This window comes from Globicephala melas, chromosome 2 (genome assembly GCF_963455315.2).
Source record: "Globicephala melas chromosome 2, mGloMel1.2, whole genome shotgun sequence".
Taxonomy (NCBI): Eukaryota; Metazoa; Chordata; class Mammalia; order Artiodactyla; family Delphinidae; genus Globicephala; species Globicephala melas.
In genome coordinates this window covers 110685564-110705410 of record NC_083315.2, presented here as the reverse complement: position 1 = coordinate 110705410, position 19847 = coordinate 110685564, and the positions used below count along the sequence as shown (strand labels likewise).

Below are 19847 nucleotides of genomic sequence, written 5' to 3'. Positions count from 1 at the left end.
GAGATGGAATTTGGATGGTAAGTGGGGCCAGATGATGGAAGGTTTGGCATGATTGGTAATTTGGGCTGCCTTCAATAGGCATGTGTTCTTAAAACTGGAGTAAAGTGATGGGATTTGCATTTCTAAAGACTCACTCTGGCAGCAGTATAGAGAAAAAAGCAAGACTGTTGGAGACAAGGTGGTAGCAGTAAGGATAACAAGGAATGAAATAATGAAAACTAAAATGTTTAGCAAGTATTAACAGAATTTACTGATAGTTTGGTTTAGGAGTTGAAAGGGGTAAGGTGAGTTGGGTGTTCATGGTGCCCTTAACAGAAATACCAAAGTGAGGGTTTTCAGGGGAAGATAGTGAGTTTATTTTGAAATGCCTACAGGATAATCAAGTGGAATGAAATATGAAGCGGTCTGGGCTTCAAGAAAGTCTGGCTAGAGATGGTTTTAGACTGCATGCGTTTGGGAGTTGTCAGTGGGATGGCTGAAATCACCTAACTTGGGTTTATGCAACAAGATGGGAGGAGATTCCGAATATAATGCAGAAACAGAAGCCAAAGAAAAGAGAGTTTTAATGACTCGAGAGTGGTCAGCAGTGTAAAATACACTGTGGAGATCACGCTCACAGTGTTGAGGTACGAGAGAGGAGTAAGGGAGGGGAAGGATCAAGTACAGGCTCCTCTCGACAGGGAGACGAGAAAGCTGAAGGAAGATACAGGGTCAAGGAATTTTATTTTATTTTTTAGATGAGGCTCTAGTATGAGTTCATGCTTATGGGGAAAAAAAAGGTGGAAATGGGGTTGGAGTTGGAACTATTAGGGAGGGAAGCAGCATCCCTTTTCTAGGCAGAAAGGAAAAAACTTCACAGCACATTTAGAAGGATGAATCTGCCAGTGTGAGGGAGGAAAGGATGGAAAGTTAATAGGCGTAAGTTGTTAGGTTGAGTTATGATGAGCTTGCCTCTTTCATCTCACACACACACACACACACACACACACACACAGATGGTTTTCTGTTGTCTGTCAGAGAATGAGGTTAGGACACTGAGGATTTGGACTAGCTACTGAGAAGAATTAAGGAAGGAGCTGATAGGGAAAACATTTGCTTCATAACAAATTGCTCCAAAACTTAGTAACTTCAAACAACAAACATTTGTTACCTGACAGTTTTTGAGGGTCAGGAATTGGGGAGCAGCATAGCTGGGTGGTTCTGTCTTGGGGTCTCTCTTGAGGTTACTGTTAAGATGTTGGCCGGGGTCACAGCTAAAGACCCCATTTCCAAGGGGACTCGCTCATGGCTGTTGGTAAGAGGCCTCAGTCTCTCACTGGCTGTTAGCAGGAGGCCTCCGTTCCTTACCACATAGGCCTCTCCATGGGGCTTAATGCTAAGCGAACCTTGCATCTATTGTAGGTAAAAGAGAATGGGTATAATGGAATTTGGGCAGGGCTGGGAGAATAAGGGAATTTTAGAAGAAATGGGAAGAGGAACCCAGGAGAACTTTATCTTACGGAGAATAAAAAGACATTTTTACTAAACAGACTAGCTATTGTAGTTTCAAGTTGCTATAAATGACTAAGAATAACTTGGCTGTATGTGAAGCACTATGGCATCATGGTTAACAGTATGCTTTCTGGAATCAAACTGAATGCCTTACTAACCGTGTGAATTGGGCAAATGACTGAATTTCCGTTCCTCAGTTTCTCATCCATAAAATGGGGGAAATAAGTGTACCTACCTCACGATGCTAATGAGGATTAAATACAAAGTGCTTATAATAATACTGTCATAATTTAAATGTTAACCATGCACCTATTTTACCTTAAAATTATTCAAATTATTTTTATAAAATAAATCCTACCCATCCATAGTATTTTGCTTTCATTGCTGCTGTGTCTCAGGTGTCAGCTCAAACACTAATTTCCTAAACCTTTCTCTGACTGCCCAATGTAGCAACTCCTGGGTTGCTTTCTATTATCTCTTAATATATTTTTTATATTCATAGACCTTGTGACTAGCTGGAATCCTTTATTTACTTCTTGGTATATTCTGTATCTTCTCTGTAAATTGTATTGTCAGTGCCAAAAAGAGTGCTGGCACATAGAAAATGTTTCTTAAGTATTTGATGAGTGAATGTTACCAAACCTTCTACATATATATGTAATTTTTTTCATAAGTAGTAATCCATTCTTACACAATTTAATGAGTTGAATTTGCCACACCTTTTCCTTTTCAAATAACATTGATTTTCCACAAGAGGTTCATTAAAATTATTTAATGAGAGTATGACTTTGGGAAATGAAGTAAATTACATCCAGTAGAAAATTCCTTTAAATGATTGTGGCACACACAGATATTTTCAAATTTTTCTGTACTGTTAAGAAATGGTATATGTAGCAAACAAAGTGCTAAGTTATTTTCGCTTGACACGTGTATTATCAAAATATGAATACTTTAAACTTAACAAAGAAAAAACAACTGTCCAAGCATTTCTGTATTTCTCCACAATAAAAATAATAATATAACAGCTAATTTATATTGAGCATTATGTGCAACGTGCTATTCTGAATGCTTTGCGAGGATTAACTCATTTAATCCTCATAACCTTATAAATTTAAGTACTGTTACTTTCATTTTACAGATGAGAAAACTGAAGATGGGGTTAAATATCCAAGGTCACATAACTAGTTAATGCATATTCCTAGTAAATGTATATAAGTATTTACTGATGTCTTTACGTACGCAGACTGTAATTTCTTTGGTAATTCTTGACTCTAGAATTACTTAAAATGCATATTTTAAAGCTACAGCATTTGCCAGGATTCTTAGTCAGTCAGTCCGTATTACTGTCTGTAATCCTTAGGTACACAAAAGAAATTACTACCAAACTAGAGACAGCTTCACAGCTGTATATAACAGTAAATATGACAGTGTTGGGATCTGTTTCTCATAGATTATTTCTTTTTAGTAGCTGGAACACACCAAGAACTTGATGAAGTCAGTCTGCTTACTGCTATCACAGTATTTACTTTGTCTACCAGTCCAGAAGTAACTACGATCCCATGCCTTCAGAAGCGCTGTATTGAGAAATTTAAGGCTACTCTTGAGATAAAAGATCCTATGGTAAGTGTGTTTAGAAGATAGATGTTTGTAATAGGAACATGTTTAGGCTTTTGCAAAACTTTTCCTTATGATTTTGTTGAGTCCAACAGAAAGTACCAGACTGAAAATTATTTTTAGGTTTGGATTAATTCATGTTCTTGGGTTGACAAAGTCAAATAATAATGGTCTTGTTTTTTGGCCCTGAGGATGGAATGTAGTTAGTTGGAGAAAGATAAAGAAAATGTTTTTTAAAAAATTAAAAAACAAAAAAAACCTAAATTTGAATTAGGGGCATCTTAAAATTGATATATCCCTAGAACTTCAGTGGATTTCCTTTCAAAAAAAAAGGAAAGGAAGACTCTAGCATGTGCCTTCAGTATATGACTGCAAAATAATGGGACCTATTTCAAAAGCAGCATATACAAATTAATCCCATTCCTTTCTGGCCCTTTTATTTGCTAAATTAATTTCCTGTGCTGTTATGTGGTACAAAATAAGTTTGTAGCACATGATCACAAATAGACTCCTAAAATTTAGTAAACATTTTCTCTCAGAAAAAAAAATAATCATTCAAATGAATAAAGGATGGTTTCTATATTTGCTGTATAGTCATCTCCTTTTGTTCTCCTGTCCTATCTGTTTCCTCTAGCCTAACAGGAGCTTTATGTAGCAGTCTCAAAGTGGTGCCTCCAGTATGTGATGACACATAATTAATATGGTCCAGACATGGTTCCTTAAAACCTTCATAGCATCAAATATATGTGATTTTCATCTAAAACATTTTCCAGAATATTTTTCAAGTTTGTATGTTTGTTTGATTTTTTACATTATAGAGAGACAAACGAGGGGGAAAATGGGAACTAGTCAAAAGAAGAAAAATTAACCACTTTATTCCCACTCCAAGCTGTCACAACCACTGTTAGCATGCAAGTTTGAATACCTGTTAGTGCTTGGACTTCCAAAATTAAAGATAAATTAGAAATAAAATAAATTTAAGTGTGGGAGGGGAGGCTTTAAATGTTTTTCATTTACATTTTTTAATTTACTTTAAAAATTTACATTAAAACTTACATTTTAATATAAATGTAAATTTATATTTACAGTTTATACTATTTTTGTCTTTTTTCTGATTAGGTACAAATCAAGACCTATCAGCTCCTACTTTCCATTTTTCAGTATCCAAATCCAGCTGTTTCCTACCCGTACATTTACTCTTTAGTATCCTCTATCGTGGAAAAACTGCAGGAAATAGACAAAAGAAAACCTGAAGACACTACTGAGCTTCAGATCTTTCAAGAAGGCATAAAGGTTTTGGAAGCACTGGTAGCCATTGCTGAGGAACAGCATCGTAAGTGCTAGCACTAAATGCATACTAAATCAGAATCTGTCCAAAATCAGAAATTTAATGTTATTTAAACTGTAAAACATCCCATTAGTCACTTAGCATTATATTTTCACACTCGTGGAAAGGCAGGTGTTGATGTTAATCAATCAACAGTATTGAACTGTTTTGTATTAATTTGGGAGAAGAGATTGGAAGAACTGCTTCCCTTCAAGTGGGGGAAATATGTCCAGATCAAGTGTATAAGAAACATTTACATCCCTGAACCTGGGGCTTACATCATTTGTTTACTTTCCAGGCTCTCAGCTGGTGGCCTGTCTTCTGCCCATCCTCATTTCCTTCCTTTTGGATGAGAATGCTCTGGGATCAGCAACTTCCATAATGAGAAATCTACATGACTTTGCTTTGCAAAATCTCATGCAGATTGGGCCTCAGTATTCATCAGTTTTTAAAAGTGTAATGGCTTCCTCTCCAGCCTTGAAAGCCCGCCTTGAAGCTGCTATAAAGGGCAATCAAGAAAGTGTCAAACTCAAGATACCAACATCTAAACATACTAAGAACTCTGGAAAGAATTCAAGCATCCAATTAAAGACCAACTTCCTCTGATGTTTTTTTTTGAATAGTAAGCACCTTAACACAATACTTGATCATTTCTTTCACTTTGGGGGCAAAAGTGGCATTTTAGACACAAGTGCACTTGGAGGCTGTTTGTTTTAACTTAAATTGCTTTGAAAAGTCACAGCAAACTTAACATTTTTTGTGGGTTTCTTTTTTTCTTTCTTTCATATAATAAAATCACAGAGCTCTGTCAGAATTCTTGCCGGGAATTTCAATAAAGTGCTAAAGAACTAAACTTAGAAAACCAACCACTGCTTTAAAAACAAAATTTATTTCTTCTAATAGTCCATACACACATAGTACTATGACATATATAAATCTGACTCTAATATAAATTATCTGCATTTATATTGTATCTCGATTGCCAGTTTAAAATTCGGCCTTATTCAATAATTGTATTAGACTTTCTTGGATTTCTCAAACAACGTAAATGATTGGCAAGCTATTTAGGAAACTTGGTTTAGAATTATCTAAAATATGTAATAGTACAAATTAATTAATGCCCTACAGTGTGACTTAAGGTTTGGTGTCTATAAATATCATGGCTTTTTACCATCTATTGGTTTTATTTGTATTGAGTTCAGAAAATTGAAATTTTAGTCATTTTAAATAGAATAGGGCATTTCCACTTCAATTTCTCACATGGATTTTCTTTTACCTCTGTTCCTAATAATTTTCATCATTTTCATTTATGGCAAACATTCATACCAATGAGTTTAATATAGATTCATATCTATATTTAAATTAACTATGGGTTTATATAAATGTCAAATTTAGTACAACAAATTTAGATCCTCAATGAATACAAGTATGTTTTTTTTAACATGAAACATATTTTAATATAGAAAAAATCTAATGATAAAGTCATATTGGTTGAAGGATAATTTTTAATTATTGATGGTCATTGACTCTCCTTCCACTTCAGTGTTATACTGTGTGAATCAAGCACTGTGTCAGAACAAAGAATTTCCCTGTTAAAAATTAAAACCCGAAGTGAGAGGGGCATGTTCAGAATGGAGAGACACTTGGAGTCAAGAGAAAGCAATGTGATGGTACTCTATTTTATTATGTTTGTATATAAATACACTTGTAAATCGTTCAGAATGAAAGCATTTGACAAATTCTAACACTACAATCAGTTTTTCTAATTTACATAAATAAAGCTAATTTTCTTTATCATTCTTGTATTTGAAATTATTTTACTCACAAAAGATGACTGGTTAGTCTCTCAGAGTGCAGAAAATCATTTCTGTGGAGCAAATAATATTTTCTCTGAAACTTAGCCTGTTTTCTGAGGGGAGCCCTTTCTTTGGAACATTCTTTGCAATGGTTTGCATTCTTTGTCTTTCTAATTATCTCTATGAATTTGACTGTATACTCATTATTGTTTCCTTCACCTGAATGCCCTTCTCTCCCTTGTTCTATCTGGCTGACTCCCAGTCCTTTTAGGCCTGGTTTAAATGTCACTTCCCCTTGATAACTCCTTAACGCTTCTTACCCTCCTCTCAAACCAAGCAAATGTAACTGCTTCTTCATCTGTGTTCCTGCAGTACTTTATATATTATTCTATGCACTGAACATCACATTGCATTTTAATACTCCCTTTTAGACTGTGTCTTAAAGGGAGAAATTTTGTCTTCTGTAACTGCCTGTGTGGCATCAACTAGACACTTAAAAAACTGTTGAACTGTACTGGTGTAAGATGAATTTGAGCTGAGAAATTTATTCCTTTGCCAAGACAAATGCTGGACTGGGATATTCTCAGGATATAGTTTTTTTTATTTTTTTGTTTCTTTTGTATTGTTTTTTATTTCATTTAGTTTGTTCTTAAACATTAAGATTTCTGCTCCTCATTTAGTGACCTGGTATCCTGAATTGATACCAGGTCATCCTGGTATCCTGAATTGATATCCTGAATTGATCCTGAATTGATTTAAAGGTGCTATATGAATGTCAATAGTTGTGAAAAAATATGTCCAGTGTCATGGAATTAGGAACTTTGAGTTGGGCACAATTCTATAGGCTTTTTTTAATGTATCATCTTGTTTAATACAATATTGAATTAGTAAAGATACCCTTACTGATACAGAAATTAAGGCTTAACGGCTGAGACTTGAACCCACCTTTCTGATCCCAGGTTCCAAGCTAGAGACAGAAAAGGTCCGTTGGTGGTCCTGATTCTATCAAGGTAAAGCTTTTCTCTTCTTTCACTGTTCCACATTCCTTCCAGAGCTTTCTTCACTCCTAGTTGAAGATATTTTCATTTAATATTTCTCCAAATTGCCACCAAAAGTTTTCTGGCTAATACAACAGGAAAAAGTGGGAAAAATTTGTGACGTCTACAATTTCAATGGGAATAATGATTACATGATTAGTTGTTGATATAAGTTCTGATTTGTTTAAAGGTGAATAGTTAAGACTGAAAAACACATCAAAAATTCTTTACATCTGTTTTATTTTAACAAGTCTCCAGTTGTTATAAAGCAGTTGCACGTTAACTTGGTAATTCTTTACAAATTTAATGTGTTGATGAGCAACCTGGATGAAACAAAGTGGTATATATAATGTTTGCTTGAGCTTTATGTTTTTCTAAGGGAAGAAATACAGCCCAAACTACTAGTTGAGTCTCATTTTATTTAACCCACTATTTAAAAGCTTATCATGGAAAGACTTATAAAGTAACATCAGAAAGACCAGATTTCTATAAATAGAGCATCCAAAGCAAAATTTCTACTTCTATAAATCAAACTTCACTGCCCACCTAAAAAGAACATTAAGGCACTTTAAAAGATACAAATAAGTGCTATAAAAGAGATACAAGGATAGTGCTATGGGAACCCAGGGAAGAAAACTGACGCTTCTGAGATGGACTTCCTGGAAGGAATATCATATGGTACAGGCTTAGAGAATAATACATACTTGACGGAATAAATGTATAACCTAAGAGTCTTTTGTAACATTAATTTTGAAGAGAAGAATTCGCTTTGTCTTTTTATTACAATATTAGTTTACATTTTGAGGGAAGAAATTTCAACCCTCAAGCTAATAAACTATGATAATGTTAATACAAAACCAACAATATATGAAATAAAGTCTATACTACCCAAAAACTATAGTTAAAATGTTGAATCATTTCTGGCCGTTTAATGATTATATTATGCTAACAGTCCTAAAGCTTCAGTAGTCTGCCTATATGTATCTTTCAGAGTCCTGTTAACATAATTGTAGAATCAAGGTAATTACATATATTGCATTTTCTCCATCAATTGAATGTACTTTCCTCTTTACAAATAACTTGTTAACCCTTGCAAGACCTCAATTTATCAGAAATATGGTTATTCAACTGCTGGCTGACAGTTTAATGAACTGTGCCTATCTTGACTTTTCTGTTTATCAATCTACTTAGCTGATGCCTCGGCTTTTAGCTTTGAGGAAATGGGAAATTTTGTGTTGTGATGTAGAGCTGGAATGTATCCAGTACAGACCACAAATACAATCCCAGATTCTGTAAATTCAAAGGAGCTAGCTTCCTTTAATTGCCTTTCTGTTTGCTCAGGACTCCTGGCTGTTCTACTTAGGACATTATAAAATGATTCCACTGACTACTTGGAGAAAATTCTAATTACTTAATAGGCATTCTTAGCACATATCCACATATCGTTCTCTGACAAAATATTTCAGAAAATACTTAATTTTTTAAAGGATTCTATTAAGAAAATTTAAGAGGTCATTGCTACCAATGAAAAACTAATGTTGACAATGTTTTGCTTAATGGGATCAAAATTTAATACTTTTCTCTGAAAAAAATCTAGATGCAAAAAAACTGTAGACACACACACTATACACACACACACACACACACACACGCATATACACACACCTATCAGCAGTAGTGGACTGCTTTATAACATAAAACATTCCAAGAAAGAACAAAACAAGTGAGATATTTTTTAAAGCAATTTAAAGTATGCCAGTGACACAGCAAAAGCAGTTTTGTTAGTGTTGTTATTGGGCTAGTACAAGTGTCCTCAGAAAAAAAAAACCAGAACATTCATATGCAACCAAAACTGATGCTCTCTGGTGAACAACGAGCCTATAAGTCCCAATATTTCTCTGTTAGTTACTTGTTTCTAATCTTAACAAAGCTTTGGGCCTTGCAGTTTGCAATCAAATGCTGGAAGAGTGCTCACTGCTCCCTGAATTGCCAGGGTGACTTGTTTTCTCCTACTTTTTCCTCCCTAGTAGTGTCAGGTACTAGAAACACATCATCTAGGCCTTCATTTAAACACAAAAGCTTCGTAAAAACAGATTTGCTAAATTATGGAAATGCTTTTGTTTCAGCAGTCAACACACTCTTTTGAGTCAATACCAGATGAGAAATGGTTAGAACATGTACTTCCTATTCCCCAGTCAGCTGTATTGTGACTCTGCCATTTGCTATAGTTTTCATTGCAAATGCTTTCTCTTTTCAGTAATAATGTGACCATTCTGAGTTCTCAATTTTGTATAAAAATTTTTGTAGAATTTTCTACAATATGAAAATGTTCCTTTAGTTGTTTGATTTATATGCTTAACATAGTACTGGAACTTCCAGAAATCACCTACTGTCTGTCTCTGGGCAAACATATGCCTAAACCATTTATCTTACATATGACACCTAAAGCACAAGTGGCTTTATCTTTGAAGTCCAAAGATAAACTGGACTTCATCAAAATTAAGAACTTTTGTGCTTCAAAGGACACCATCAAGAAAGTGAAAAGACGGGACTTCCCTGATGGTCCAGTGGGTAAGACTCTGTTCCCAATGCAGGGGGCCTGGGTTCAATCCCTGGTCGGGGAACTAGATCCTGCATGCATGCCACAACTAAGAAGTCTGCATGCTGCAGTGAAGATCCTGCATGCCGCAACTAAAACCCGATGCAGCCAAAATAAATAAATATTAAAACAACAACATTATTAGAAAGTGAAAAGACAACCCACAGAATGGGAGAAAAAAATTTGCAAATCATAGCTAAATATATATATATAGAGAGAGAGAGAGAATATCCAGCATATGTAAAGAACTCTCAAAACTCAACAATGAAAAGACAACTCAATTTTAAAATGGGCAGAGTTAAAACAGACATTTCTCCAAAGAAGACATACAAATGGCTAATACACACATGAAAAGATGCTCAGTATCCTCATTCATGAGGGAAATGCAAAACCACAATGAGATACCACCTCATTTGATCACTAGGATGGCTGTGATCAAAAAGACAGTAACAAGTGTTGAGGAGGACGTGTAGAAATTAGAACTTTCTTATACTGCTGCTGAGAATTTGGTGCAGTTGCTTTGGAAACAGTCTGACAGTTTCTCAAAAAATTAAACATAATTAACAATATGATCCAGCAATTCCACTCCTAGGTATGAAAGAATTAAAAAGTCATGCAAAAACTTGTACATGAATATTCACAGCAGAATTATTGATAATAGCCAAAAAGTGGGAACAACCCAGGTGTCCATCAACTCATGAATATATAAACAAAGTTGGTATATCCATTCAATGGAATATTATTCAGCCATAAAAGGAATGAAGTACTGATACATGATACAATGGAGATTAACCTTAAAGACAGTATGCTAAGTGAAATAAGCTAGACATAAAATGCCTCTTGTTATATGGTTCCATTTTATGAAATGTCCATTGATATGAAATATTTATGAATAGGCAAATCCATATAAACAAAGTAAATTACTGGTTGTCAGGAGCTGAGGAAGATTGGAGGGGAAGGTGACTGCTAATGGGTATGGGGTTTCTTTTTGGAATGTGGAAAAGGTTCTGGAATTAGATAGTGGTGTTGGTTGCATAACCATGTGAATATAGTAAAAACCACAGAAAAGAACACTTTAAAAGGATGAATTCTGTGGTATGTGAATTTGTTATGGGTTGAATTATGTCTCCCAAATAGATGTCTTAAGCCCTAGTACCTCAGAATGTGACCTTATTTGAAAATAGGGTCATTACAAATGTAAATAGTTACAGTGAAGTCATATTGGAGTAGGGTGGGACCTTAATCCAATTTGACTAGTGTCCTTGTAAGAAGAGGAGAATGCCATTGGAAGGAGACACACACAGAGGGAAGACAGACATGTGAAGATGGCGGCAGAGACTGAAATTATGCTGCCACAGCCCAGAAATGCCTTGGCCTACCAGAAGCTGGGGGAGCAAGACCCTCCCCTAGAGGCTTTGGAGGGAACATGACCTGTCAACACCTTGATTTGGGGTTTTAGCTTTCAGAACTATGAGAGAATAAGTTTCTGCTGTTTAAAACGAGATTGTGGTACTTTGTAATGGCAGCCCTAGAGAACTCACACCGATTTATATCTGAAGTTTTAAAAAAGGAGTTAGTGGGCTTCCCTGGTGGGGCAGTGGTTTTAATAACAAAATTAAAAATAAAAAAATTCAACAATGGGGACATATAAAAGTATAAAATAAATGTCCATGAGTCTATCCTAATATAAATTATTGAATAAATAAATGGTGGAAAATAGACAAATCTCCCATGTAGAAGAATTCCAAATAATTTTATGTGAAACCTAACTCCCCACCCCTCAAGGGGTTGCGCATAGTAATTTCCTTTCAAAAAAAGGGGGAGGACTTCCCTGGTGGTGCGGTGGTTAAGAATCCACCTGCCAGTGCAGGAGACACAGGTTCGAGTCCTGGTCCAGGAAGATCCCACATGCCGCAGAGCAACTAAGCCCGTGTGCCACAACTACTGAGCCCACGTGCTACAACTACTGAAGCCCACATGCCTAGAGCCCATGCTCTCCGACAAGAGAAGCCACTGCAATGAGAAGCCCGTGCACCACAAATACTGAGCCCGCGCACCTAGAGCCCGTGCTCCGCAACAAGAGAAGCCACGGCAATGAGAAGCCTGCGCACTGCAACGAAGACCCCATCCAAAACCATCAAGGTCATCAAAAACAAGGAAAGTCTGAAAAACTATCACAACCAAGGAGGGCCTAAGGAGACAAAAATGTATCATATTCTGGATGGGATCCTGCAACAGAAATGGGACGTTAGGTAAAAACTAAGGCTGTCTGAATACAGTATGAACTTTAATTAATAATAAAGCATCGATATTGGTTCACTAGTTGAAAGGTACCATATTAACGTAATATGTTAATAACAGGCAAAACCGAGTGTTTAGGTATATGGCAACTCTGTACTACCTTCACAACTTTTCTGTAAATCTAAAACTATTCTAGGGCTTCCCCAATCCACCCACCAATTCTGGGGACACGGGTTCAAACTCTGGTCCGGGAAGATCCCACGTGCCGCGGGGCAGCTAAGCCCGTGTGCCACAAGTACTAAGCCTGTGCTCTAGAGCCCGTTAGCCACAACTACTGAGCCCACGCGCCAAAACTACTGAAGCCCGCGTGCCTAGAGCCCGGGCTCTGCAACAAGAGAAGCCACTTCAATGAGAAGCCTGTACACCGCAACGAAAAGCAGCCCCCGCTCGCTGCAACTAGAGAAAACCCACATGCAGCAACAAAGACCCAAGGCAGCCAAAAATAAAATAAGTAAATTTAAAAAAAATAAAAACTATTCTAAATTGTAAAGTTTATTTTAAAAGAAAAAGAAAATCAGATTCAGAATGTCTGGGGTATGGCCCAATAATTTGCATTTTTAAACAACGCTTGTTTTGCATCTTGCTTCTGATGGGTGGTCACAAGTCCATTTTTGGAGCAGCACTACCCTAACTAAGGTCAGCTCCCACTGTGGCTTTCAGCCTAAAGCAGAATGGCTGTGAGGTCACTTGACCTCTGCCTGTAGTAAATTTGCTGATTAACACTACAATAAGTATTTACAAAGTAGGTCAGCTATGCCTCTGTTCACCTGTGTTTTTAGGGATTAGTCAGAAGAAAAGGTAACTCTGTCTCTGGTCACCAGCAGGAAAAGGTGTGGTGGAATAGAAAAGTAGTTATCTGGCTTCCATTTTGAGAGTTAACACCCATCTTAATGGGTGTCAAAACACCTTAGTCACTTCCATTTTGTCTATGCTGCTCCCTTTCCATGTGCCACTTCCTTGAGTTCCATCCAAGATAAAAGAATTCAAGTGCCTAGCACTACCCCACAAAATGAATTGCTGAAGATGGCCACAATAAATAATGTTCCTGGACCCTTGTTTCCAACAGTCATTTCTCTAGACTTAATCATCAGCCAGTCACATTCCTAATGCTTTTTCTGTTCCCTCATACACATACCACCAGTTCCTCTTGCAGGTGAGAAGACTATAGCATTGAATGGGATACAGCAGTGTTTAGATAAGAGATCATAAAGATCTAGGTTTAACAGACTAATGATCCCTAGTAATTTATGCTACTTCATTGAAAACTCAGTATCCAGGGGAGAAAACTGGTAAGAAAAACAGGGCAGATCTCAGACCTAGAAGGACAAATACTGCTGGGAGTTAGGTTCTTTCGAAGTCCTTGGAAAACATATAACCATGAACATCAGTGATACAATTTTCATTACATAGTGATTACCACACTCTTTGAGAACAGGGAAATAATGTACCCTTCTCTTTGGTGTTTATACCCCATATTGTATTTCTACGTGTCCCCTGCTGCAGTGTTGCTCAGCCAACCTGTACACATAGGTCTCTCCATCTTTGCACAATCCTGTTTTCTTTCTTTCTTTCTTTCATTTATTTATTTTTGGCTGCGTTGGGTCTTTGTTGCTGCACATGGGCTTTCTCTAGTTGCAGCGAGCGGGGGCTGCTCTTCATTGTGGTACACGGGCTTCTCGTTGCGGTGGCTTCTCTTTGTTGTAGAGCACGGGCTCTAGGCACGCAGGCTTCAGTAGTTGTGCCTCTCAGGCTGTAGAGCGCAGGCTCAGTAGTTGTGGCGCACGGGTTTAGCTGCCCTGCGGCATGTGGGATCTTCCTGGACCAGGGCTGCATTGGCAGGCGGATTCTTAACCACTGCACCACCAGGGAAGCCCAATCCTTCTGTTTTCTTAACCACTTCTATTATTGTTCATTACATTTCCCTCCCCTTCATTAACTCTATTCTGTTCAGAGTCCAGAAGTAGAGACCATTGACTAATGATGACCTTGAGTGAGATCACTGCTAATTAGAAATGATCATATCTGTGAAAAGCACTTCCCTTGAACTCATAAAACCACCACAGTAGAATCTTAAGTACCTATAGTGTGCAACGCACTATGCGCATATAAGGAAGTACCAGTATAGAAAGAGCACTGAACTCTTAGCACCAATGGATCTGGATTCTAATTTTGTTAGGGTGGGCAGGTCAGCCTCCTGGCCTCAGTTTCTTCTCTGCTAAATAGTTGAGCATAGTGTGACCAACTATCCCTACTTGTCTAGGATTCCCAGGCTCAGCACTGAAAGTTCTGTGTCCCAGGAAACTCAGTACCAGGTGAGCCAGGATGGTTAGTTCCCCTCTTGGACAGGCTATCTGAGACCCTTTCTGGTTCTGACAGTTCTGGGTCAAAGCCTCAGGTGCTTCTCAAGGCATGTTGTCTATGACCTTTTGAGAGTGTGGACTGAGTCACAGAGAGACAGGGTAGTGGCTATATGCAAAGAACTTGTAAGGCTTCCTGCCTCCTGAGCTGTGACTCACGGGGGATGCTGCAGGCCATCATTCCTAACATCTCAGGGAAGCAGATCAGCTGAGAATGGTACACTCAGGCAAGAGACATTCTTAGGTTTCTCAGTGGGAAAGAAATTCAAAAACAACGGATTAATGAGAGGAATTTGTAGCAAATGTTGAGGCTGCCAGCATTTTTGCAAGTGAGCCAATGACCTTTTAAGCTATATCTACAACTGACTAGCTTCTTGGCCACCATCCCAATGAAGGTTCCTTTCCCAGTTTAAACTACATTCAAAACTGGCTTGGCAGCAAGGCTTTTAGCATCCTCAGATATAGACTTACTCCAGCAGGAGAGCATATGAAATCAACTTTCTAATAAAAGCTTAAAAAACATTTTTTTAACACAAAAAACAAACAAACCAAAAAAACCCAACAGCAACAGAGCGAGTGACTGCCACTGCTAATGTCGACAACTGAATCTATTGTCCTATTTTCATGAGTTTCAAGAAAAGGATCCTAGGGTCTTCCCTGGTGTTTCAGTGGTTAAGACTCTGTACTTCCACTGCAGGGGGCACGGGTTTGATCCCTGGTCGGGGAACTAAGAATCCGCATGCCAGGTGGCACGGCCAAAAAAAAAAAAAAAACAGCAACAAAAAAAGGGTCTTAGCTTAACTTGAATCGATAGGGAAGACAGCTGAACTCTAGGTCTTGAGTGGATTTACCACACTGCAAAGGACTACAGAGGTTGACCCTGAGTTGACTCTGAAAAGAGATGCAGCTTGCTGTAGATTTATATTTAATTTAAAAGCAAACTTCATAATCACCTTGCTCATTTTTCTGTGTGCCTCATTTCATTTTGTCTTTATGTTTAAGATTAACACCTATTTCAATCTCACCTTCTAGAATTATGGCCTAATTTCCTTCTCAGTCATTCTTCTTAAACAGCTGGATCCAAAACACAAGCCCCAAATACTTATTGAGTGGTGACAGGATGAACGTACATGGAGAAAGTCAAAAGAGCTAGATTAATACAGGCTATTTAAGGAACTTAGAAACAAATCAAGGAACTTCTCTAACTCAACAAATTAAGAGAGCAGTTATGTAAAGTCTCTTACCCACCCTTGGCCAATCAAAAATACAGTAAAATGAAGTTAAACTGGTTTAAGAAGTATGTGCCAAATAGTAGTATTTCCCCCAACCAAATTTACTTCTCTCCCCTTTCTGTTAGCTCTACTTTAGTAGAATCTAAGGCTATTAACAAAGGAAACTTTTAGCCACAAGTTCATGAGTTAATTATCTGGAGACTAATCATGACTCAAATGAGAATTCCTGTTTACACATACCCACAACAGCAGTAAAGGGATCTAATAGCATGAATAGCTACAGGAGATATTTTTGGTGATAAGAGGTCAACATGCGAGAGACTGGCTAAATAAGAAGGCTCTAGGCATGTGACTTTAAATTCTTTCAGTTGAAGAGTATCTATTATATGTTACTTAATAGACTGTGAGGAAATTAAAAGATATGTGCTGGTTTGCTTTGTCCACCCTGGCAGGTGGCCAAAGTTCTCATACTTGGCAAGACTGGGCCACCTGCCCTGTCCCCTGGCCTTTGGGTTTGTTAACCTCTCATCTATGGAGCTGAGGAGAGCTTTTAACTTCTTTAAATCCTACCTGGGAAGGAATTTCCTTTTTTTTTTCTTTTGAATTTTATTTTATTTTTTTATACAGCAGGTTCTTATTACTTATCCATTTTATACATATTAGTGTATATATGTCAATCCCAATCTCCCAATTCATCACACCACCACCCCCCACCCGCCGCTTCCCCTGCTTGGTGTCCATACGTTTGTTCTCTACATCTGTGTCTCAATTTCTGCCCTGCAAACCAGTTCACCTGTACCATTTTTCTAGGTTCCACGTATACGCATTAATATATGATATTTGTTTTTCTCTTTCTGACTTACTTCACTCTGTATGACAGTCTCTAGATTCATCCACATCTCTACAAATGACCCAATTTCATTCCTTTTTATGGCTGAGTAATATTCCATTGTATATATATACCACATCTTCTTTATTCATTCCACTGCTGATGGACGTTTAGGTTGCTTCCATGTCCTGGCTATTGTAAATAGTGCTGCTATGAACATTGGGGTGTGTGCATTTTTTGAATTACTGTTTTCTCTGGGTATATGCCCAGTAGCGGGATTGCTGGGTCATATGGTAGTTCTATTTGTAGTTTTTTAAGGAACCTCCATACTGTTCCCCACAGTGGCTGTATCAATTTACATTCTCACCAGCAGTACAAGAGCGTTCCTTTTCTCCACACCCTCTCCAGCATTTATTGTCTGGGGATTTTTTAACGGTGCGATTCTGATGGGTGTGAAGGGATACCTCACTGTAGTTTTGATTTGCATTTCTTTAACAATTAGTGATGCTGAGCATCTTTTCATGTGTTTTTTTTTTTTTTTTTGTGGTATGCAGGGCTCTCACTGTTGTGGCCTCTCCCGTTGTGGAGCACAGGCTCTGGACACGCAGGCTCAGCGGCCATGGCTCACGGGCCCAGCTGCTCCACGGCATGTGGGATCTTCCTGGACTGGGGCACGAACCCATGTCCCCTGCATCGGCAGGTGGACTCTCAACCACTGCGCCACCAGGGAAGCCCTCTTTTCATGTGTTTGTTGGCCATTTGTATGTCTAAGAAATTTTAAACAAAAAACAAAGAAAATTCAGAAGAAATATGATGAAAGGAAAAAGAATGCTCAAATCAGCAGTCTTCTAGAGGAGCAGTTCCAGCAGGACAAGCTTCTTGCATGCATCACTTTTAGACCAGGCCAGTGTGGCCAAGCAGATGGCTATGTGCTGGAGGGCAAGGAGCTGGAGCTCTATCTAAGGAAAATCAAGGCCCAGAAAGGCAAATGAGTCCTCCTCCCTCCTATCTTAGTCCATGTAATAAAGGTGTTTATTGTTCTTAAAAAAAAAAAAAAGTAGAGAGCTTGATCGTAATTATATAAAAAATGCAAAGCAAAAATATGGAAAGAAATAGAATAAAATATTAACTGAATTGCTTCTAGGTGACAGAAAGAAAGGTGTATCAGTCAAGGTTCTTAGTTGCATATACATAAAACTTTAAATGAAAAGAAAAATGAGAATTTACTGAAGGCTCTCATGGGTTCAATGAGTCAATGGGAAAGGAACACCAAACTTAGAAGACATGCAGGAGTCAAGACAGCTCTGGAAGACCAAGCAGTAGGAAGCTGCTGGACATTGCCCCCATTGATCACTGCCACAGCTAGCACAATCGAACCATCACAGGCCATCTGGCTAGAGTAGGGTCCGGGCAGGAGCATCTCATTGGCTAAGCCAAGATCATATCTCACACTGGCTGCAGAAGGGCTACAGTTCAAGAAAAAGGAAGATGTTCCCACATAAGGTTCCACTGTGGGAAGCAGAGCATTGCATCTCATGTACATGATTATAAACAATAAAGGATTTCTCCCATAAAGGAAGAAGAGTTGGAAACTGGACAACCAAAAAAAATGACAAAAGTCCACAACAATTTTTTCTGTTTTTATGTTTTCAACACTCTACAAATCATCTTCACAGAACCTGTATGTGAAAACTGATACAATAAACCAATACAACTTTTCTCTTCCTTATAGCATGATGGGTAGGAGAATAATGCCACCCCAAAATATGACTGTAGGAGTTCAGAACATGCCACTCCAAAATGTGCCATTTTGGTACATTGGTTATTTTGAGCTGTTAGCATTTGAAAAGCAGCAAATGCAGGGGGAGGCTTTCATTGAACTCTCCTTATCTGCCTAAAGACAGATCCTCCAAAAAGAAACCCGGTTGTCATAAATCCCCACCCTGCGAATTTAATCAACCAGGGAAGATTGACTCTTATCACAGAAGAGGAGACTAGAAATTGAAACCACACCCAGACAAACTGTCACTCACATTTATTTTTCTAAAGGCCCACTCACCTTTCCTAAAAATCATTTACTCATCCCTAAGATGCCTACATCTCCCATCCTCTTTCCCTATTAAACTGGTATTTAATCCTGAATTCTAAGACACCTCAGTGACTACTTATTTTTCCCTGGGTATATTCCATGTATCCATGAGGTATACGTGTTGATAAACTTCTGTTTTTCTTCTGTTTTGTTAATCTGCCCTTTATTTCAGGGGTCTCAGCTAAGAACTCAGAAGGGTAGAGGAAAAATTATTTTTCCTCCCCTACAAGCACTGTGGTAAATTAACAAGGATTTGTTTTCAATCTTTAAGACGTGTCTGAAATTGGTATAAAATCTTTATCAAATTAAGAAAGCTCTATACTCCAACTCTGCTAAGAGTTCTTGCTTTTTTTTTAAATTAATTAATTTGTTTTCACTGCGTTGAGTCTTCATTGCTGCCTGCAGGCTTTCTCTAGTTGCAGCGAACGGGGACTACTCTTCATTGCGGTGCGCGGGGCTTCTCATTGGGGTGGCTTCTCTTGTTGCGGAGCATGGGCTCTAGGCGCACAGGCTTCAGTAGTTGTGGCACGCGGGCTCCATAGTTGTGGCGCACGGGCTTAGTTGCTCTGCGGCATGTGGGATCTTCCCAGATCAGGGCTCACATCCGTGTCCCCTGCATTGGCAGGTAGATTCTTAACCACTGAGCCACCAGGGAAGTCTCAGAGTTCTTGCTTTTTAAAAAAATCATAAATAGGCACTAAGACTTATCCAGTGTTTTCTTCTCAATTTAGATAATGATTTTTCTACTTTAGGTTCTTAATGTAGTAAATTACACCGGTAGATTTTCCACTTTTGAACCAGTATGGCTTTACTAGAATAAACTACTAGATTTTGATGTATGATTTTTAAAATACTTTTTTTGGATTTGTTTAGCTAATACTTTATTTAGATTTTTTTTTGCACTTATATTCATAAGTGTTTGGGGTCAATAATTTTCTTTTCATGTATTGTCCTTATTTTTAAATAAATTTATTTATTTTTTATTTATTTTTGGCTGCATTGGGTCTTTGTTACTGCGTGTGGGCTTTCTCTAGTTGTGGCGAGCAGGGGCTACTCTTCATTGCGATGCATGGGCTTCTCACTGCTGTGGCTTCTCTTGTTGCAGAGCACGGGCTCTAGGTGCGCGGGCTTCAGTAGTTGTGACACGCGGGCTCTAGAGCTCAGACTCAGTAGTT

The 19847-nt window shown here is 38.0% G+C and overlaps 1 protein-coding gene and 1 long non-coding RNA gene across 14 annotated transcripts in view; one reads left to right on the top strand and one right to left on the bottom strand.

The window, feature by feature from the left end:
• HEATR5A (HEAT repeat containing 5A) overlaps positions 1-6229 on the top strand; it is a 111884-nt gene extending 105655 nt beyond the window's left edge. For 4 of the 5 annotated variants that reach the window (XM_030854727.2, XM_030854729.2, XM_030854723.2 and 1 more), the window contains 3 exons: positions 2957-3111; positions 4225-4438; positions 4731-6229. In XM_030854727.2, the coding sequence (XP_030710587.1) occupies positions 2957-3111; positions 4225-4438; positions 4731-5038 (677 nt within the window). In that variant the 3' untranslated portion in view covers positions 5039-6229. The remainder of the gene's footprint in view (positions 1-2956; positions 3112-4224; positions 4439-4730) is intronic. The other variant, XM_030854728.2, reaches the window with a different exon arrangement.
• Positions 1-19847, bottom strand: part of LOC115852195 (uncharacterized) — a 121897-nt gene that overhangs the window by 66540 nt on the left and 35510 nt on the right. For 8 of the 9 annotated variants that reach the window (XR_009563091.2, XR_009563088.1, XR_009563084.1 and 5 more), the window contains exon 3: positions 7174-7294. This is a non-coding gene — a long non-coding RNA (uncharacterized lncRNA). Of the gene's footprint in view, positions 1-7173; positions 7352-19847 lie in introns of all 9 variants that reach the window. The other variant, XR_009563086.1, reaches the window with a different exon arrangement.